Source organism: Zonotrichia leucophrys, unplaced genomic scaffold (assembly GCF_028769735.1).
Source record: "Zonotrichia leucophrys gambelii isolate GWCS_2022_RI unplaced genomic scaffold, RI_Zleu_2.0 Scaffold_315_60951, whole genome shotgun sequence".
In the NCBI taxonomy this organism is placed as follows: domain Eukaryota; kingdom Metazoa; phylum Chordata; class Aves; order Passeriformes; family Passerellidae; genus Zonotrichia; species Zonotrichia leucophrys.
In genome coordinates this window covers 19742-42127 of record NW_026992520.1, presented here as the reverse complement: position 1 = coordinate 42127, position 22386 = coordinate 19742, and the positions used below count along the sequence as shown (strand labels likewise).

The 22386-nt window shown below is 55.9% G+C and overlaps 1 protein-coding gene across 1 annotated transcript; it reads left to right on the top strand.

Moving 5' to 3' along the window:
- Positions 1-18140: 18140 nt before the first annotated feature.
- LOC135441504 (olfactory receptor 14C36-like) lies at positions 18141-21418 on the top strand. The gene is made up of 2 exons (XM_064701058.1): positions 18141-18156; positions 20463-21418. The coding sequence occupies exon 2, from the start codon at positions 20486-20488 to the stop codon at positions 21416-21418; it is 933 nt and encodes a 310-aa protein (XP_064557128.1). The 5' UTR covers positions 18141-18156; positions 20463-20485.
- Positions 21419-22386: the final 968 nt, after the last annotated feature.

The following is a 22386-nucleotide window of genomic DNA, read 5'->3' as shown; positions in this document are numbered from 1 at the left end:
AGCCGGATCTGCAGGGAGCCCAGAAGAGCCCCCTGCAAGGGCCATCCCAGCTGGCTCTTGCCATGGCCAGGAGGGAGCAGGGAGCAAGGGGATCAGCCCGAAGCTGCTGGCCACCAATGGCCCACGGGGCCCTGAAATCTCAGTGTGCTCTGCCCACGGGAGCAGAGCCCTGCGCAGCCGGGGCAGGGCTTGCAACTTCCCCTGGCAGCCCCCGCGGTCAGCCCGCTGCCCTCACTCACCGCTGCAGATCAGCTGGAGCTCTTGCTGCTGCCCCCTCAGGCGCCGCCCGGCCATGCCTGTGAACACAGAGCCTGTCACGGCCCCAGCGGCACAGCTCCCTGCCAGCGGCGCTGCCGGCGCTGTGGCCACACGGGCTGCTGGCCCGGCAGGGCTCAGCCCGGCCCTTGCCGCACGCTGCCGCCCCAGGGCACGGCTGCCAGAGGGCGGCAGCAGCAATGCCCGGGCCAGGCGGGGCTCCACGGCGCTGGCCCGGGCAGCAGGCAGGGCTGGGGCGGAGCTGAGGCTGGCCGGGGAGGGAAAGGGCAGCCCGGGCTCGGGACTCACCCATGAACCTGATGGCCGCCTCTCGCAGGGGCTCCTGTGGGCTCTCCACGTAGCGCAGGGCCCGGCGCAGGTGCTCAGCCGCTCGGCTCCTGGTCTCTGCCAGCTGCAGAGAGCGGCAGGAGGGAAGGGTTGGTGCGGGCTCAGCCCCTGGGCCGGGCGCTGCCTGCGCCCATAGCCGGCCTCCCCTGCCCGCAGAGCCCTGAGGCGCGGCCAGCAGCCGCTGGCCAAGGGCTCCCGAGGGGAGAGAGCAGAGGGCCGGCTGCTGCCCGGGGAGCCGCGGTGCCGCCCCGCAGCCCCGCCGGGCCGGGGCTCCATGGGCAACCGGCTTCGGGCCCACGGGAGCCTGGAGCAGAGCCCGTGTGGCCCAGGGAAGGCAGCGGCGTGTGGGGCGCAGGCTGGCGGCCCTGGCTGCAGCACTGGGCAGGGGCGCAGCTGCCGGCCGCACTCGCTGAGCAGCGCGGTCAGGGGGCTTCTCCAGCCTGAGGCTGGGGGCTTGCAGGCCGTCCTTACCAGGGCCTCGCCGAACCTCCAGGTCTGATCCACCTGAAGCATGTCTTGGAGATCCTTCCTGTGCAGGAATGTGGCTGAAGAATGCAGTGTTTCCCGGGAGTCCTGGAGAGCAGCAGAGACCTGGAGATGGCACCAGAGCCCAGGGCCCAGGACCCGCACAGGTCCCTGTACCAAGGCCAGGAGGAGGCTGCAGCTCACGAGGTCCCGGAGCAGGAGGCAGCCAAGCCCCCCAGCCAGGGAGCCAGCAGCAGCTGCTGAGTCCTCACCTCTGCCACACACTGGTTCTCGTCATGGCAGTGGAAGAACAATGGGAGCAGGCTCTGGCGCACGTGTGACTTCAGGGCCTTTTTTTCCTCTTCCGGCCAAAAATACAGCATCTCTCGGAAGATGAACATGGAACACACCTGCACCTGGCTATCATCCTGTATGAAAGAAAGAAAAAGAGACCTCAGCATCAGCTGCTTCACACCCATCTGGGTACAAGCCTGAAAATGCACAGGGCACAAAGTTTGCAGGCAGCAGCTGGTGGCTGTGGCTAGAGGCGCAGAGCCTTACGTTGTCAAAGAGTGGCAGGAGCGCCCCAGCCAGCTGCAGGGCGATGGGGCTGGCTAGCGGGGCACCACTGCACAGGAACAAACGACTGAGGAGAACCACGGTCATCCTAAGCATGTCGCTGTCATTTTCCTGCAGCAGCTCCACGAGCCTTTCATGCAAGCTCCACATTCTTATTGCAGCCTGTGTGGAACATGAGTGTGTGAAAGGCCATCCTGCTGCCACAGGGCTCAGAGGCCAAAGGCCTGTGCCAAAGCACTGGAGCACCTGGAGCGAGAGGCAGGAGGGCTGGGAGCAGCTGCCTCAGCTGTGCCCCAAGGCCAGGCAAGGCCAAGCGACTGCCTTGCCCAGCCCCACACTGGCAGCATGGCTTCAGCCGCTGCCCTCTTCTCACCGAGACACTGGTGCCGAGCACCAGGAGGCCTCTGAGTGCCAAGCGACACATCTCCCTGCACTCGCTCTGCAGCTTCTTGGACATGACCTCCAGGATGCTGTCCCGGCATTCACTCAAGTCCAGGCAGTCCAGAGTCTGAAAGGCATAAGGCCGGTGACGGGGGAGCCACACAGGGCTGGGCCCAGGCAGCAGCACAGGGCGCGGGCACCGTCCCAGGCAGCTGCGGCCACGAGAGGGCACAGAGCCGGGAGGCAGCTCAGCCAGGCAGCGCTGGCCTTCAGCCTCACCTCCACAAGGAACGCCATGGCGGCCAAATCCCAGCATGGCGTGTCTTTGCTGAGCAGCCCGAGCAGGTGGAATGCAATTGCGGGACACAAGGCTTTGGATGCGTGGTGCATTTCTCTGATAGGAGGAAACAGGAAGCAAAAACCTGAGGCAGCAGGGCTAAACCTCTGCCAGGACTGACTCACAGTGGTCTGGCCTTTCTCCAGCACCCAGCAAGGGGGAGCCAGGCCCTCTGGGAGGTGGCTGCTCTTGGGCACGCCCCTCTCCCAGCCTTTTGCAGTCTCCTTGGCTGTCCCTTGGTGACAAGGCCTTGTGGCCCACGACCACGGGGCCTCACTGTGTGGGGCACCCTGGGAACAGAGAACAAATGCCAGGGGCAGTTGGGGAGCAAGGGGTCTCACCTGGCCAGCATGCCCACAGCACAGTGGTGGGTGTCAGCACAGAGCAGCATGTCCCAGCCATGCTTGTCTTCCATTGCCACCACCACATCCTCATAGTGCAGTCGGCAGAGCAGGGCCTTCAGGGTCTGCTCTGCAAAGCTGTGTGCAGAGAAAAGCCCAGGTCACGCTGGGAGCACTGGCTCCTGCCCTGGGCACGTGGCAGGGACAGAAGGACTTGCATGGAGCACCTGTTGGGGCTGGTGGCAAGGCTGTGTTGCTGCTGGCATCCCTTCCAGAAGGTATTGGCCGCCTCTGGCATATCCAAGGTGCTGAAGAACACTTGGACAAGCAGATGCACAAAGAGGCAGGGGAAATGCACGGTCACCACATGTGGGACGCAGGGCATCTGGAGGATCTTCCACATCACCACAGTTGCCTGCAAAGGACAGAGCAGCCCGAGCTCAGTGCTGAGGTGTCCATGTGGCAGGGCCCGAGCAGGGCAGGGAGAGGCCCAGAGACACAGGGGGAGCACGGGGCCTGGTGGCTCTGAAGCTGCCCCTGGGCCAGGTTTCAGCCCAGCAGGGAGAGGCAGCGAGACACCGTGGTGGAGGGAGGATGGAGACCTGATGGACAGGTGAGCTTGGGCTGAGCAAAGCCCAGTTGCAGAAACTCACAGCCAGGGCAAGGACAGCCGTGTGGTCCCCATCGGAGGTGCACGTGCTGTGCTCTGGCCAGCTGGCCAGCACGTCAAGGAGTACGAGCATGGCCGTCTCTGCAGTCCTGCATGAGCACATGATGTTCTTCCACATGGTCAAAGCAGCTCTGTGGGGTCAGAGCTCTGTCTCAGGGGGGTTTGGGACAGAGCACTGTGGCCTGGGCTGCAGTGGAAAGCTGAGCTGGCTGCCAGCTCTGCCTCTGCCCACTGGCCCTCAGCACACAGGCAGCCCAGCCCCGTGGAGACTGGCCCCTGAGGAGCAGGGAGGGAGAATGGCAGCAGGCTGGGGACTGGCAAAGGGAGGAGCCAGAGGGCCCTGGAATGTGTCAGACCACTGCGACAGGCTGTACAGGGTGATGGGCTGCTGAGCCCTGAGCCTTGTGGGCACATGGGCCCTGTACCTGTCACATGATGGGGCCACACGCAGGAGAGCCATCACCACATCAGCGGGCTGTGCCTCTGTCAGATCCAGAAGGGGCCTGTACAGGTTGTACTCAGGAAACTCATTGGCCACAAGCCACTGGTGGATGTACCTCACCATGGCGGGCACCTGGAGAAGGCAGGGGAGACTTGGAATGCTGCCAGAGGGAGTCATGTGCCCAGCTGCCCCAGAAAAGTACTTCCCTTGCCACTACACTGCCATGGCCTCAAGGCTTACAGTGAGCAGCAGGCGTGGCTTGGGAGGCCAAGCAATTGCTGGGATGATGGGAGTCAGGCCACAGGCTGCTTACTTGCTTTGCACTGGAAGGACCCTCCTCCACAAGCATATCCAGCAGGGCAGCACTGGTGTTGGTTTGGAAGATGGGAGGGTACACTCTGACCAGAGTGCCCATGACGCTGGTCTCTTCCTCCTGAATCCTCTTCATGAATTTTCCAACCATCTGCAGCAGAAGGGCAAGAAGCCGGGGATGTTGCATGGAGTGCTCCACACATGGTGCTGGGCTGAGCAGGGACAGCAGGCCCAGCCCAGGTGGGGGTGGCTGCAGGTACCTGCGCTGTTCTGCGGAAGAGGCCACGGGTGCGTTCCTGCTCTTGTGTGCGCTCCACGGCTGCATCTGCCAAAGAGCGAGCGCAGCCAGAGCTGAGGGGCTGCGGGAGAGGCCGGAGAACACAGCCCAGCTCTGCGCTCCCCAGGCAGGGAGAGCCCCGGGATGCTCCAGGGGGATGGAACACGGCCATTGCGGGGTGTCTGCCCAGCCCCTCTTCCATCCTGTCCCTGGGCATTTCCCCAGGGGATGGCATGGCATGGCATGGCATGGCATGGCATGGCATGGCATGGCATGGCATGGCATGGCATGGCATGGGGCCAAGTTGGCTGCAGGCTCCAGCCCTGCAGCTCAGCTCTGCCACTCACCTTCCTGTGGTGGATGGAACGGCACCACCTCTTCCATGTCCTGTGCTGGGGCAGCTCCAGGGCCTTCTTCCTCCTCCAACTCCACGCAGGCCAGCTTGGCCACTCTCGGGGCTCTCTGCTCCATGGCTGTGCCTGGAGCGCGCCCCAGCAGCGAGCCCAGCCTGTACCGCTCCTGGAGGGCCTCCTGCTCCTCACCTGCGGGCGGGACGCGGCTGTCAGCGCTCGGCCCGGGGCCAGCAACGGCCCCCGAGCGCCCCTCACCCGCCCCGGGCCGGCCATGCCCAGGCGTTCGCTTCCAGGAACGCGGCACGGGAGACTCGGGGCCGGCGGCCGCGCTGCCGAGCGGCGGAGCTCGGGCCGGGGAAAGCGCAGCGGAGGCGGCGGGAGCGGCCGCGCCGCCTGCGTCCTCCGCGGGCTCCGGGAGGAGCCGGGGCCGGGACCGGGGCGGGGACTGGACCCTGCCTTGGGTCCGGGGCCGTGCTCGGGCCAGGCGGAGGCAACGGGCGGCGATGCCACCCCGGCCCCAGCCACTGATGCCCGCCCGGCAGCGCCACCGCCAGTACGGCCAGAGCCGGGCGGAGGCGAGACCGCGGCGGGACGGCCGGGGCCGGGCACGGGGCAGCCCCGCCCGGGGCCGGGGGCGGGCCGGGGACATGGCCCGGCCCTGCAGGGGAGAGGGAGGCGGGGAGAGGAAAGGGACGCCGGGAAAGGGACCCCGAGAGAAGGGTGCCCGACAGCGGGAAAGGGAGAGGGAGAGAAAGGAAAAGCGAAAGAAAGAGAGAAAGAGAGTGTTCTAGGGTATCTGCTTTGGCTGCTGCTGTCGCCGCTGCTGCTGCCGCTGCTGCTGCCGCCGCCGCCGCTGCTGCCGCTGCTGCCGCCGCTGCTGCTGCCGCTGCACGGGGCCGTTCGTCCCCGTGTCCGTTCCCCGCTGGCCCCACGAGCCCCACGTTCGAGCCCCATGCGCTCTGGGACAGCCCCTGCATCTGCCCAAACACGGGAACTTTGCAGCCTTGAGCCCGGATGCAGAGCCCTGACTCCTGCACACTGGCACAGCGATCCCCTCGCTTGCTGCTGTGCATTGTCCTTGCTGAGGGTCAAACACTGTCGGGCCACCTTCCCTTGGGTTGGGATTCCTACCTGAGCCCAGCACTGCACTTACACCTCCAGTGTTGCTTTCCTGTAAAAACAGGGGAAGGAAAACTCATGGTATTTTAGAGTGTCTAAAAATCACTAAGTCACTGATCTTAGAGGTGCAGTGCATCTGGAATTACTGGGATAGAGAAGTAGTGCAACATGGAAAAGGGGAAGAGAAGTAGTGCAACATGGAAAAGGGGAGCATAGAAATAAATAGAGGAAAGCATCTTGGATTGTTTCTTTCATTTTCATTTCACTTCTGGAAAGCTGTTTCAGTTTTCCAGGAATCTTCTCCTGTCTGCTCTTCCCAAGAATCTCTCATGGAGAATAAGGTCAATTTCCTGTCACGAGATTTGCCACCAGGAAATTAAGCCACTGGTGAAATTTTCATTATGACTGTTTGTGCTGGCTTAGGACAGATTTTGTGAGGAAACCTCCTAAAGTGGTCTGTCTAGAAAGCAAGTTCAAGCAGCCCCCTCCCCCTACTAGTTCAGGAAAAGATTTCCCTCAAGAAAAGTGAAAAAACCCCCCGTTTATTTAACAGGTAAAGTATTCACAAGCATGAAAAATGAATAATATTAAATAAAACCTCTGACAGTGCTGAAGAGATGGCAAATTCAGAAAGTCCTTTTTGTGGGTTGTAGTTGGCTCACTCGATCTCTTCAAAGTCCCTCTGGTGCTGGAATGCAGCGTCCCAGAGCTCGGTGGGCCACAGGGGTGAGCTGCCGGTGTTTGTCTGGGTTTTCAGTCCAGAGTGGGTTTAAACAGTTCCAAGAAAAAGGAAAGCCACAGTCCAAGGAACTTCTCTGCCCCAGCTAGCTAAAAAAAAATTGCTAGACCTGGGCTGTGAAGGCATCAGGAAATTTCCAAATCTGGGCACTGGCCATCCCAGCAAACACCAGATCTGGATGGCGCTGGAGCCAGAACCTGCAAATTTCCAAATGTTGTCGTCCTCTGTCAGCAAATCACTGGACTTGGGCTGTGCCAGCACCAGGAAGTTTTCAGATCTGGGCACTGGCACTGCCAGCAAACACCAGATCTGGGTAGTGTCATTGCCAGTGATGGAAATCTGCCAGATTTGGGCTCTGCTGGCACTGGGAAATTTCCAAATCTGGGTTCTGGTGCAGCAAACACAAGATGTGGGGGCGGTGCCAGAGCCAGTAGCAGGAAGCTGCCAGGTTTTGGATTTCTGTGCCAGCAAATTGCTGCACTTGGGCTGTGCCAGAATAGGGAAATTTCCAGATCTGTGCACTGGCAGTGCCAGCAAACAGCCCATTTCAGGCTCCAGGCTCCAGGAAGGACTGGATCTGGATGCCTTCTTCTTTTCTTTCCTTCTTTCCTTCCTTCTTTCTTGGGATCCTACTGCCAGCAAACTCCAGATTGGGTGGTGCTGGCAAGGGGAAATTGCCAGGTTTTAGCTTTCTTTGCCAGCAAATTCTGGACATGGGCGGTGCCAGAAGAGGGAAATTGCCAGATGTGGGCACTGGCAGTGCCAGCGCACACCAGATCTGGGTGGGGAATGTGCCAGCACCAGGAAATTGCCAAATGTTAACTTTCAGTGCCAGCATATTGCTGGAATTATGCTGTGTAGGAACCTGAAAAATTCTGGGTCTGGGCACTTGTGGTGTCAGCAAACACAAGATTGGGTTGCTGTAGGTACCAGTTATTTGCAAGGTTTTGGTTTTCTTTGCCAGAAAGTACTGGACTTGGGCTGTGCTGGCACGGGGAAATTCCCACATCTGGGCACTGGTGGTGCCAGCAAACACCAGATCTTGGCATTGCCAATGACGGTAGCAGGGAATCGCCAGATTGTGGCTTTCTTTACCAGAAAATTGCTGGACTTGGCTCTGCCAGAAGAGGGAAATATCCAGATGTGAGCACTGGCAGTGGCAGCAAACACCAGGTCTGGGTACCTGTATTGGCATCAGGAAATTGCCAGATTTTGGCTTTCTGTGCCAGCAAATTGCTGCACTTGGGCTGTGCCAGAATAGGGAAATATCAAGATCTGGGAACTGGCAGTGCCTGCAAACACCGTATTTCAGGAAGGATTGGATCTGGACCCATTCCCTCCCTGCCTCCCTCCCTCAGCAAGGTGCCAGAGGGGCTGGAGAGCAGCCAGGCAGAAAGGGACCTGCAGGGACTGATGGACAGCAGGCTGGACATGAGCCAGCAGTGTGCCCAGGTGGCCAAGAAGGCCAATGGCTCCTGGCCTGGCTCAGGAATGGTGTGGCCAGCAGGAGCAGGGCAGGGATTCTTCCCCTGTGCTCAGCACTGCTTGGGCAGCACCTCGAGTGCTGTTTGCAGTTCTGGGGCCCCCAATTTAGGAAGGACATGGAGGGGCTGGAGCGTGTCCAGAGAAGGGCAACAAGGCTGGGGAGGGGTCTGGAGCACAAGAGCTTTGAGGAGTGGCTGAGGGAGCTGGGGTTGTGGACACCTCAGCTGGAGAAGAGGACCTAAGGGAGACAAGGTGGTGTCAGGGCACAGGTCGGACTTGATGATCTCCGTGGCCTGTTCCACCCTTGCTGATTCTGGGATTCTCTGGAACCACCCTTGGAGCAGTTGCAGGATGAGCCCTGGGCCTCCTGTTCAGCAGCTCCAGCAGCCCAGGTCCCTCAGCTTCTCCTGCCAGCCCCAAAGCCCATCCTGTCAGTCCTGCAGAGCCTCTGCAGCTCCTCCTCACTGCCCAGACCAGGGAGCCCCAGAGGCAGACACAGCAGCCCAGATGTGCCCCCCTGGCCTGGGGTGCCTCTGGCAAGGGACCAGCACCAGGCACTGCAGAAGCCTGCAGACAAATGATCTGAAGGCCAAACCTCCTTAGCTCCTTCTGAAAGAGCAGGAACAGTTTCTCATTCAATGTGGTGGAATGCTGGGCACCGCAGCTCTGGGTGAGGACAGAACACAAGTTTGCTCCCACTGAGTGCTGGGATGGGTTCTGCAGGAGCTCTGGGCTCCTGTGCTTGCCAGGCACAATGAGGAGAGAAGGAGCCCAGTGCACTGATGTGGGAAATTGCGCGGGGGCGTACACAGCCCTGGAATCCGGCTATCTGGTGGGGGGCGAAGGCCAGGGCCCCTGCGCATCAGAAAGCAGCCCCCCTCGGCGTCTTGGCCTCAGGCTGAGCTGGGTGATAGCTCGGAGCAGCGCGGTGAGAGACGAATTAGGAGGCGACCACTTGCTGGGGGTAAACTGTCGGTTTATTACAGAAGAACCAACAAGGAGGGGAAACACCCAGCGAATGGCCCCGAACAGGGGGCAGGAGAGGGTTTTAAGGGAAAAGGGGGGAAGAAGGCAGGGAAACCCGGCTATCCAATAGAAATACATATTTGGAGGTACGAAACATAACTGATATACCAAAGTAACCAACTGTTATAAATCATAGGAGGGGCTCCGGGGCTACAGCCAACCATAACTCCCAGAGAAAAGAAAATTCTCAAAACCTGGGAGGAGAAAAGGAGTGATTGACTGAGCCCAAGGAGGAAACAACTTTCACTTTATAAGAGAAACCAGGGGAGGAGCAGTTTCATTTCCATAGCAACCTAACTGACAGGGTAGCAGCAGGAAGTCCTGGGAAAGGGAGAAACCATTTAATACAGAAAATAGGGGGAGCAAACTAACAAACTTAAGAACACGCCACAGCATCTCCCCATTTCTTATCAAATAAAATTAAAATTTTAGACAGTCTATGCAACTCAAAAGGAAGGTGTCTGCGGCTTGTCCTGCCAATCTTCGCTTTCTTCGAGCTGGAGTTCGCTAGCCCACTTATGTTCTTGAGGCAGCTCCGTGGATCCCTCTTCATCTGAATCTCCTCCGGCTTCTGAGGAGAGGTCCTTTAGCTCGAAATGTTCCTCCAGAGGAAGTGCGGCATGATTGACAGTCGTTGAGGTGGCTTTAGCTATTAGTCCTTTGATCAAACTACGGATCAGTATGATCAAAATGCAAAATACAATCAAGCTCAAAACCACTTTACAAACTGATTCTAACACAGAACTGGCCCACCCGCTAAGGCCCCAACCCTTGAATATGTCCCCCAGCCAGTCTGATGTCTCTTGCCTGACCTGATGGACGAGGTCTTGGAGTTTTTGATGGAGTGTCTGGCGTCCTCGGCCCGAGAGGACAGGTTCAGACAGCAGAGGCCCTCAAACTCCTCACAGTGATGGTGATGGAGCAGCAGTAGAAAATCTATTGCTGCTGTGTTTTGGAGCGTTGCCTTCCTTGTAATTGCCTCGTCTTTAAGGAGGTTGTATAACGCGGCTGAAGTATAATTGGCTTGTTTAACCACCCAACACTCCAGGCGGCCCAATTCACCCAGAGATTTCGCCACCGATAACCATGGCAATAAAATGGTAAAGGCGACGGATTTAGAATGAGACCAATGGGTAACTTTATCATCACAATCTTCAGTGAGATCTTTAAGATCTCTTTTAGATCTGGCCAATTCGGATGTGATGTTATTCCTTTTCCAATTGATAATTTGGGTGATGTTGGGGGTAAACAGCGTCAGCCGGCCAAATGTGCACGGCCCTCCGATCAGACCAGAGGGGATGCCTGCCCACGCTCGATCGCCACAAATCAAGAACACCCCCCTGGGAGGGCGTAAGGGGTCTGCTTGGTAGAGGTGGGGCCCATGATTTTTAGAACAGCGCGGCACCACTGGCTCGCTTGATATTGTTTCTTTGTCTGCCGGACCACCTCACTGCCCTTATATATGGGGGCATAACTATATTCGAACTGAAAACAAATTGAGGAGTTGGCGGAACCGAGTAGGTGCAGCTCTGTGGGCTCGGAGGGCGCAGGACTGAGCCTAGCTACTCCGCTTCTCCAGGCATTACTGGGTTCAAAACCGGGGAGGAAAGTTAGGCTCTGGGCCAAAACAGGGGAAAGGGCAGACTGGAAGGCAGGGGGGAACTCGCCTGGGGAGAAAGGGATCCCCACAAGGCAAGACGACATCGGGTCCTCTGCTGCGCCGGTGTCGAGGCATATACTGTCCTGTCCTAATGATTGGGCCAAGGCATGCCAGACGTTGATTTTTGGCTGGGCGATGACCCACAGCTCCGCAGGTGGCAGAAGGAATCCGCAGGTCATCAGTACGGTCAACAACAAACAAGGATTGAGAGCCAGCGTAGTCAATTCGAAGACCATTCGGGGAGATAAAACTGAAATGAAAGGAGAGCCGTAAAAGTATGCAGGATTCACAGATATGGTTCCTCCCCAAACAACCAATTTAAATAAAACTCACGAGGGGTAATGGTTGGAGCCGGGGGGGAAAAGGAGGAAAGGTGGTATAAAAGATCAAGGGGTGGAGGAGAAGCTGGGGGAGAGGGTTCTTCAGTAACTGGAGTGAGATCTGGAGAGAATGAGGAGGATTGATGGGATAGTTTCTTCCGCCGACGCCAACATGCTTGCCGGACCTGTGGTACTGCCTCCTTCTTGATCCCCTGCTTCGGGACGAAGGGCCTGACCCATTTAGATGGTACCCACTTGGGACCCGAAGGAGTGGACACGCAGGTATATCCCCTCCCCCAAGTTACCAGGTCAAAGGGGCCCTCCGTCTGCCAGGTCTCCGGATCTTTTACAAGAACCGGTGGCCTGGTTTTAGGCTGCAGCTGCTGGTGACTGCCGAAATGTCGGACTATCGGAGGGTTTTTGCTGTCAAAAGAGCAATTCAGGAAGCTGAGTGTATACAATGCCCTTGATAGCCGGACTTGGGGGGTCTCTGCCTTCATCGTCAGTCGTTGCCGGGATAGGACTTTCTTAAGGCTCTGGTGAGCTCTTTCCACCATGGCTTGGCCTGTTGGGGAATAGGGGATGCCGGTTTTATGCACTATTCCCCATTGCTGCAGAAAGCTTTGCAGATCCTTGGAAACATATGCAGGGCCGTTGTCTGTTTTTAAGGTCCTAGGGATGCCCAAGACAGCGAATGCCTGGAGCAGATGCCTCTGAACATCCGCTGCCTTTTCACCTGTGTGGGCAGAAGCATAGATCGCCCCGGAGAAAGTATCCACTGAGACGTGGACGTAACACAATCGGCCAAAAAATGGAATGTGCGTTACATCCATCTGCCACAGCTCGCAGCTTGCCAAACCTTGGGGATTAGCCCCTGAGGCTATGGTAGGCATTTGATCTTGCTGGCATTGGGGACATGTGGCCACTATTGCCTTGGCCTGCTCCTGCGTCAGATTGAACTGACGAACCAGGCCAGGGGCATTTTGATGGAACAGTTGGTGGCTGATTTTAGCCTGACTGAACACATCTGGGAGGGGGGCCTGCGAAACAGCAGCCGCCGCTAAAGAATCGGCGCGACGGTTTCCCTCCGCAATGAACCCAGGTAGATCTGTGTGTGATCTCTCATGCATGACATAGAATGGATGTTCGCGGTTAGAGACTAACTCGACGAGCCTATTCAGCAATTCAAATAATCTCTTATTAGTGATCTCTTGAAGAACAGCTGACTCAGCTCGAGACACTACACCTGCGACATACGCAGAATCTGTGACCAAATTGAAAGCTCCAGGGAATTTCTGAAATGCCCTGACGACTGCGTCCAACTCAGCAACTTGTGGAGAGCCCTCTACAACAGCAACATCGGACTCCCACTGCTGAGTCTGAGGATCCTTCCAAGTCATCACTGACCTGTGGGATGCTCCAGACGCGTCAGTAAAAACCGTCACAGCATCCAGTGGCTTCTTGCTCTGAACCTTTTTCAACGAGAATTTAAACCCCGAATTGAATAATTTGTGGGACGGCTGATTTACTGTGATGCGCCCAGTGTAGCTGTCAAGTGCAAACTGAAGGTATTCATCAGTTTGCAGCAGTTCTTCAAAGTTTTTTAGTTTAAATTGGCCTGATTCCAATTTAATTGGGATCTGTATGCATGAGAAATCACAGCCTGCAAGCTCTCTGATCCTCGATCTTGCTTTGAGAATCAGTTCTGCTATCAACTCCTGTGGCCGTGTCATTCTTTTGGACCTATGGTAGCTCAGAAAGACCCACTCTATAATTAAGAGCTTGTCTCCTGATCCTTGGTCCTTCAGACTAACATCCCATTGATGTATTATGCCATGAAGGTGTGGCAATTTTGCCAGTATAATAAATTTGAAAGGCAGGCCCGGATGGTATCGGTGGGCCTGCCTGGCCGAAATACCCTTTTGTATTTTCTCCAGAGCTACCTGTGCCTCTGGGGTAAGAGTCCTAGGAGAACTAAGCTCCTCTCCCCCTTTCAACAAATCGAAAAGAGGGGCTAAATCTTTGGTTGAAATGCTCAACCAGGGTCTCACCCAATTTAAAGATCCACACAGTTGATGGGCATCTGCTAGGGTCTGGACCTTTGTCCGAATTGCCAATTTTTGCGGCACAATTGTCCGCTTTGTAATTTCGAGGCCCAGGTATTTCCAAGGTGCCACCCGCTGAATTTTGTCCTGCTGGAGCTCGAACCCTGCAGCAGCCAACGCATTGGTTGTCAGGTCAAGCGCATGGGCAAGCAGACTGTGGTTGGGCGCACACACAAGGATGTCGTCCATATAATGATGGACAATGACGGCATCCCCGAGGGCTGTACGTATGGGTGACAGCAACGAAGCGACATACCACTGGCAGATCACAGGGCTGACCTTGAGGCCCTGCGGAAGCACCCGCCAATGATAGCGCTTGGCTGGGGACTCACAGTTGATGGATGGAACTGTGAATGCGAATCGCGGGGCATCATCTGGGTGAAAAGGAATTTGGAAAAAGCAATCTTTTATATCAATTACAGCTAATTCCCAGTCTTGGGGGAGCATTGCTGGGGAGGGCATCCCTGGCTGAAGGGAACCCATGTCAATTATTAATTTATTAATTCGGCAAAGGTCGGTCAGGAGCCGCCACTTATCCTTATTAGGCTTTTTGATGACAAACACTGGGGAGTTCCAAGGTGACATGGTCTCTTCCAGGTGGCCTTTTAATAACTGCTCCTGAACGAGCTCGTTGAGTGCCTTTAGTTTTTGCTTGTTAAGTGGCCACTGCTTGACCTGTACTGGTTTATCTGAAAGCCAATTCAGTTTCCAGGTCCGGCACTCCTCAGTGGCCACCGCCCGAAAAACCTGGGGAGCTGTCGGGAGATCGATTTTGGCCCCCCACTGGGCTAAAAGGTCCCTTCCCCAGAGGGGCTCTGTATAATCTAAAACGAACGGGCGTATAGAGGCCAATTGCCCGTCGGGCCCCTTAATTTGCACAATGCTCTTTGATTGGTTTGCCAATTGGAGTCCCCCAACACCAGAAATCGTGGCCGCTGCGCTTTGCAGGCCCCAATGCGACGGCCATTCCCGGGAGGGAATGATCGTCACATCTGCACCCGTGTCCAAAAGACCCCTCACTAATTTCTTGTCCCCGCCCAATGAAAGTTGACATGTCAGGCGGGGCTTCTCCCTCCCTACCAACTGTGTCCAGGCCACGGTCGGAGGCGAGTCCTTCTCCATCGGGCTCGAGCAATGGTCTTTATCTGGCACAGGAATGGCCTGAGCAATGACCTGTCCCTTAGGGAGGAAAAGCGGGGGTCTGACACAATACAGCCCTACCGCGAAGCGGTCCCGGTCGGTAGTTACCAGACCAGGGACTATGTGGATGTCTCGCGGTGTGTGCTTTGTGTCTCCGACAACGGTCCACCTGCATCGTCCCAGTTTCCTCCAGCGACCCGGGTGTTGCAAGTCGATAGACACCAGCTGCAAATTACTGCTAGGGAGGTAAATGCTCCTAGTTAGCTGCAGCCTGTAAGGGGAAACAGAGGACATGGTGTTAAGTACAGGTTTGGGCAGAATATCACAGGTAAAGTGTTTCGAATCCGATAGGTGCGTCAAATCTGGCAAGGTGTGCGGCGGTTCTCCCTCGTTTCTTCTCTCCCCGGATGATGATAAACAGCCCGCCACATTTCTATCCACGCGCAGGGAGGGACTGCGCTCCAATCCTAGTTTTTTTTCTTTTGATTCTCCTCCTTTTCCCGCTTCTGCCTCCATTCCATGTAGTCTTGCTGCATAGGGCACTGTGGCATCCAATGTCCCACTTTACCACAGAGATGACAGGGGTGTGTTGCCGATGTTCTCTTGCCCGCCCCAGGTGTTGGAGGGCCGGTAACGGGGGCAGCTTCTCCCTCTATGCAGTCCTGCACGGGGCATTCAGTAAAAACCATGGAAGCCCTCTTAGGCCGTGATGACAGGGAGACCTGACGCACCACGACATCTATCATGGCCTCTACTGTGGGCCTAGGACTACGAGGGAGAGTCTTTATAGCTTTGCAGCACTCAGTGTTTGCATTGCTATATGCCATTCTCTGGAGCATCATTTTCCTATCATCATCCCCGAGGGCCTGTGCTTCCACATATCTGTAGAGGCGTTCCATAAATTCCATGTGTGGTTCATGCTCTCCTTGCAAAACCTCATCATCCTCCCATTGGGAAGTAACTACTTCCAGCTTGAAGAAAGCTCGTTCAGCTGCTCGGGCCGTCTCCATCAGCTGGGAGGGGAATAAGGCTCTTGCTTGTTTTGCCCCTTCTGCCCACTGCCCTTCACCCAAAAGCTGGTCTAGGGTAATTATCAAACCATCTGCATCATGGGACACTGCTGGATTACCCCAAAGACTCGGGAGGGCCTCCGATATTTCCCTCCCCCATTCCCTCACCCAGACTCTGAATTCCATAGGCCTTATAAGGCTGGAGAAGAGTGCCCTCAGATCTGCCGGAACTAAATCTCCCTGGGAAAGGGTATTATGTAGCAAACCCCGGAAGTATTCTGACCTTCGGGAGTAGTCTTTCTGTGCCTTGCACAGCTCTTTAATTCGTGCCTCTGCTAAGGGCACCCACCGAGCCTGAATTGTTCCCTCTCCCCCCAGGTTATAGGTAACTGGGGCCGCTTCTAGTAAAGGCATTTGCTGTGGTTTGTGGCCAGGCACTACCCTCCCACCCTCCGTAGGCACTGCCCCCCCCCCCTCCGAAGACACCCCGTGGGAATCGGGGGGGAGGGAGTTGGAACCGAAACTGGAGGAGGTTGAGGCGGGGTTTGGCGATGACGTAAGGGGAGGGAGTGTGCAAGGCCACCCACCCCGCCCTCCCCCCGGGCAGCGTTCGGAGGCGGAGGGGAAAGCGAAAGTGAAGCGGGGGAGGAGGGAACGGGAGGCTGAACCGGGGGAGAAGTTTGAGAGGGAGCTGAAGGTTGGGTGCCAAGAACTGAAGGTCTCTCAGAGTACGGAGGAGCGAGCGGGACGGGGGGAGGATACGAGGGAGGGGGGATTGGGCAAGGGCTGTGTTCAGGGTAAAGGAAAGGGTTGCCGCTTGAGAGAAAAGGGGTAGTAGAAGAAGAAGAAGCTCTGTCGCCATCTTCGACGGTGCTAAAACGAACAGACTTAGGGGTTACAACCGGGGACTCGGGAACTGGGGTAGAGGGTGAGGATATAGGGGGAGGAGCTTGGCCAGGGCTCCTCCCACGGGGAGGCTGAGCCGGTCGAGAGGGAGCAGGGACAGCATGGAAACCTGCTTTTTGTTGGCCTTCAAAATCCCTCTAGAGGGCTCATGCCTATGGGGAGAGGGAGAGGGTTGGGGGGTAAGGGAAGCCGAACGGGGGGATCGGGGACAGGCAGGGCTTTTCTTAAGTTCCCCGGACGAAGAGAGTGTTGTGAGCACTCTGTTCGCCCAAAATGCCACAGTTGCTAATTTTGTCTCCCCAGAATCAACTGCTTGTTCCAATTTTGCCAAAACGGCAGTCCAAAGGTGTGGCTGTTTTGCAAGTTCTGGGGAAATTTCAGGGAACTTAGAAAAGATCCACTTAGTTAAGAATTTTAATTCTTGCTTGGGGGCCTTCTGGCCACCTCCAAGCAGTATACTCTTTAGAATATAATAGACCTCCTTCTGGGATTTTCCCAAACTAGCACCAAAAGTGCCTTTATAGTACAGGAACTGCCAATACTATAAAGGGGGGAAAATTCCTCTGATGGTACAAACCACCACCTGAAAACAACAGAAAGCCACTTTCCACCAGCCCCTGCCCCCCCCCCTACTGTCCCCAAGTCTGGGGCTTCAGTAAAAGGAAAAAAAAATTCAAGGAAAGAGGGTGGAAGGGTGGGTCCCCAAGGCAGGGCATGCACCCCCAGGGAAATTTTAAAAAGGCAAGGGGGAAAGTCGGAAAGGTCCCCAAAGCAGGGCCCGACCTTACCTAATCCGGTGGCAGCAGCAAATGATGAATCAGGAGGGGTATTTTCGTCTCCGGAACCGTCCTCTCTGGGTGCGAGGGTTCCCGATTCCGATCCTACAGGGAGTGCCGCTCCTACAACGGAGCCTGCCCCCCCCGAGGTAGTGCAGCGTCCACTGGAAACTAAAAATTCCACTTCCGAGGGGTCTGTTTTGATTATTTCAGGCCCCAACATTGGTCCGCCACTCTGCGCGGGGGCGTGAACGGCCCTGGAATCCGGCTATCTGGTGAGGGGCGAAGGCCAGGGCCCCTGCGCATCAGAAAACAGCCCCCCTCGGCGGCTTTGGCCTCGGGCTGAGCTGGGGGGATAGCTCGGAGCAGCGCGGTGAGAGACGAATTAGGAGGCGACCACTTGCTGGGGGTAAACTGTCGGTTTATTACAGAAGAACCAACAAAGGAGGGGAAAACACCCAGCAAATGGCCCCGAACAAGGGGCAGGGGAGGTTTTAAGGGAAAAGGGGGGAAGAAGGCAGGGAAACCCGGCTACCAATAGAAATACATATTTGAGGGTACGAAACATAACTGATATATCAAAGTAACCAACTGTTATAAATCATAGGAGGGGCTCCAGGGCTACAGCCAACCATAACTCCCAGAGAAAAGAAAATTCTCGAAACCTGGGAGGAGAAAAAGGGGTGATTGACAGAACCCAAGGAGGAAACACTTTCACTTTATAAGAGAAACCAGGGGAGGAGCAGTTTCATTTCCATAGTAACCTAACTGACAGGGTAACAGCAGGAAGTCCTGGGACCTTCCTGAACCATTTAATACAGAAAATGGGGGAGCAACTAACAGACTTAAGAACACACCACAGCACAGGGCTGTCCTGCAGAGCAGGGTCCTGCAGCCCAGGGCGCTGTGCTGGGGCAGGGACTCTGCTGCCTGCCAGGGACAGCTCTCAGCCGGCCCGGGGAGCTGCTCCCAGCGCTGGGGGGAAGCTCTGGGGGAAGGAGCCACCCTGAGCAGGGCAGGGGCTGCTGCTGAGAGGGGCTGGGTGGGGCAGGGCTGCTCCCAGCTCCAGACCAGCCTGGGCACAGCTCCGGAGGACACTTCCCAAAGAAGGTAAGCATGGGATTGCTGGAAAGATCAGGAGCTTTCATGAGAGTGTTTTCAATTTCCTGCTTGGAGTAGAGTGGGAAGGTTAGGGTGATGACATAAAGATTTTTGGTTTTATACATTTTTCATCTCTTTGTACCTCTGCAAATTATTATTATATAGTTATAAAACTATAATATTTCCTTAACTCTATTAAACTCTTAATTAGGTCAAATTACTATTATATACTTCTAGAATTATAACCTTTAATTCTTCAATAACTATAATCTTTAATTAACTCTAGTATGTTTGTCAACCTTTCTCTTAGATTTTAGAACAATAAGCTGACTGTCTAAATACATTCCTGAAACACTGTATAGTCTTATTATCAGGAATAGGACCTACAAGAAGAACATTCTGGTTTCTGACCAGAATATGAGCAGTCATAACAAAAAGGGAAGGCAAAGAAGCCTTTGGACCTACTCCAATGGGTTGACCCAGGGATGTGTAACCAGGGCAACTGAATCTGCTATTGAATGTTCCTGTTAAATATCCTAATTAATCAACCTGAATAAATTGCTGAAATCAGGGGCCAGGATGTGCTACATCCCCACTGGGACACCTGGAAGCTTCTAATTAATGTCTGGTTTTTACTTTACTGTTCTAACATTGTTGCAAGGTTTTTTTTTTTCTCTTTGGATTACAGACAACAGGGGGGTGAGAGAAGCAGAACAGGAATTGTAATCTGAGACTCACAGAACATTCTGAGTTGAAAGGGACACACAGGATCATCAATGTAATGTTTGAACATTTACAGAGAGTCCAGAACTGTAACTTTGGGTGGTCAGTCTCTCTGCTGGGAGCCTCCCAAAGGGCCCTCAGCCACTCCTCAGCCCTGGACAGCAGCAGCATCACCTTTGCAGGGCCCAGCAGGGCTCTCCTGAGCTGCCCTTGCCCAGCTGCACACAGAGCCTGCCCCAGCCAGGGCCCTGCACACAGGCAGGTTTCTGTAGGGCCCCGGCCAGGGCACACAGGCTGGGATGGGCTCTGTGAGTGCTGGCAGGGACAAGGCTCCTCTCAGGAGGGAATGTCCAGGCCCAGGGAGATGCTCAGGGAAGGAGAGGGGGCTGAAGAGAGCAGTGCTGGGGGCAGGATGAGGGCACTGTTGGTGTGTGGGAGGTGCCAGGCACAGCTGGGCACAGGAACACTGTCCTGAGTGCCCGGCTGTCTCTGCCCTGCCCTCTCAGGCACAGCACCACAACATCTTCTCTTGTTTCTGCCCTGCCCTGATATTGTCACTGTTATCTGCTGCTCTCAGGGAGGCTCTGGCATCTGCAGCAGCTGAGTCAGGCACTGCCCTTGGCATTCCTGCCAGGAAGGGCTGTCCATTGGAATGGGGTGTCCAAGCTTCCCTGGCACCTGTGGGGCTGTGGACAAAGCAGTCCATGGGAAAGGGGAATGAGCTGAGCCCCCTCCCTGAGATCCCATCCTGGGCACAGCCGGGGACCTCCTTGCTGTCCCTTCCCAGCTCTGAGCTGCCCTCCTGAGTGCAAATCTGTGCCAGAGCCTCTGGGAGTTCCCTGAATGTCCCATGGGGAAGGGCAGAGCTGCCACAGTTGAGGAAATGCTGCTGGGTTTGCCAAGGGAGCCGTGAGTGTCCTTGGCACAAGGAGGTGCTGAGGCCTTGCCCAGAGACCTTTAGAGAGGGTGAGACATTCAGGGATTCCTCTGCTCTGGGCATGGTCTGGTTTATCCCAGGGTGACCCAGGAGTGTCATTGTACTCTGATTGCAGCCAAAGGTGCAAAGCCAGGGCAGCTGGGAACAAGCCCATGGAACCCCTCAACTTCCCTGAGCCACAGGGAATCCTTTGGCTCTTCCATCTCTCAGTGGCAAACTCTGAGTGCAGCAAGAATGCTGGGGTTTTCTGTCCTCAGAGAGCCAGGAATGATGTGTGGGTAGGAAAACAATTCCTAAAACCAACTCCTGCCATCTATTTCCTTTAGAAATGGGAGTGCAGACGCTACCAAGCCTGTCCGCATTAGGAGTGATTCCCCTGAAAAATCCTGAATATCCATCCTCATCCCTCTGCCCCATGGCCACAAGCCCAGGGCAATGGGGCAGAGATGGCTCCTCGGGAGCCTCCAGGCACAGGCCTGGCTGCTCCTGCACACTCAGCCCGGACAACTGGAGCTCAGGTAGGGACCTGGGTGAAGGTTGTACCAGAGCAAGAACAAGGCTAGGTGTGTCCAAGTGCGACAGTCTGCAGGTAATGGCTCAGGTTTGGCTCAAAGCAGCGTCTGCTGACTTGTCCCTGTCCTTCCTCCATGAACAGGTACCCTTGGCAAGGCACAGCAAATGTCAAACAGCAGCTCCATCCGGCACTTCCTCCTGCTGCCATTGGCAGACACGCGGCAGCTGCAGCTCCTGCACTTCTGCCTCTTGCTGGGCATCTCCCTGGCTGCCCTCCTGGGCAACGGCCTCATCATCAGCGCCGTAGCCTGCGGCCACCACCTCCACACGCCCATGTTCTTCTTCCTGCTCAACCTGGCCCTCAGCGACCTGGGCTGCATCTGCACCACTGTCCCCAAAGCCATGCACAATTCCCTCTGGGACACCAGGGACATCTCCTACTCAGGATGTGCTGCACAGGTCTTTTTCTTTCTGTTCTTCATCTCAGCAGAGTTTTTCCTCCTGACCGTCATGTGCTACGACCGCTATGTGTCCATCTGCAAACCCCTGCACTACGGGACCCTCCTGGGCAGCAGAGTTTGTGCCCACATGGCAGCAGCTGCCTGGGCCAGTGCCTTTCTCTATTCACTGCTGCACACAGCCAATACATTTTCCCTGCCCCTGTGCCAGGGCAATGCCCTGGGCCAGTTCTTCTGTGAAATCCCCCAGATCCTCAAGCTCTCCTGCTCACAATCCTACCTCAGGCAATTTGGGCTTCTTGCTGCTAGTGCCTGTTTATCATTGGGTTGTTTTGTGTTCATTGTTTTCTCCTATGTGCAGATCTTCAGGGTGGTGCTGAGGATCCCCTCTGAGCAGGGACGGCACAAAGCCTTTTCCACCTGCCTCCCTCACCTGGCTGTGGTGTCCTTGTTTATCAGCACAGGAACATTTGCTCACCTGAAGCCCCCCTCCATCTCCTCCCCATCACTTAATATGTCAGTGTCAGTTCTGTACTCGGTGGTGCCTCCAGCCCTGAACCCCCTCATCTACAGCCTGAGGAACCAGAAGCTCAAGGCTGCAGTGAAGAGACTGATGACTGGATGCTTTCAGAAACAATAAACTGATGGCAAATTTCTGCAAATTACATGTAATAAAATTCATCTTGGATACTTCTTGTTGGTTTCATTTTGGAAGTTCTTTTTCTTTGTTTTAGTTTTTTCATATTATCTACAAATAAATGTCATTGTTTGTGGCATTTCTCGTTGTGTTTCTCTCCACCTTCCTTGTGCCCACAGCCTGTTTCAATGGGGAGCTGTGCTCTTGGTGGCTTTAAAGGAACTAAAGGATCTCCAGCAAAGTTTTCTGCAGAGATGCCATTTTGTAGACTTCTCTGGAGCTGCTGCAGCAATGTCTGTGTGCAGAGCTGGGGGCAGATCAGTGCTGGCCCAGCAGTTGTGCCCAGCAGCAGCAGCAATTGGTGTTGCCAGTGCTGCTGCCATGGCCCTGCCCCGCTGCCCTGGTGGCCCTGGTGTTGCTGCAGGGCCTGAGTGCTCTCGGGACCGGGCACAGTCCTGGGAGTGGCAGTGCTGGGGCTGCAGCAGGGACAGGCCATGGGCACTGCTGGGGCAGCGCTGACGCCTCAGGCCAGGGCCTGGGGGCTCCAGGCTCCTTGCCTAGGCTCTCTCAAGAACACGCCCAGGCCAATGCTCAGTACAGAAAACCCCCATAAACAGCCAAAAGTTGTCCATGTGACTGTCCAGCCACCCTGTCCCCAGCCTGTATTGCTGCAGGGGTTGTTTGGCCCAGCAAGGGGCTGCCCAAAGTGAGGGACCCGGCACTTGGACTTGTTAAACATCACTTTTTGGATTTGGCTTCTGGATCCAGCCTGTCCAGGTCCCTGTGCAGGGCTCTCCTACCATCCAGTAGATCAACACTCCAAGCCAACTTGTTGTCAGCAGGGTTCCATGAGGCCCCAAAGTGTCCTAATGGTCTCCATGATTCCATGAGGCCTCCCACTGTCACAATGTCCCTTTGGTTCCTTGGGAACCCTCAGTTTGACAAAGACCCTTGGATCCCTAGGCCCTGCA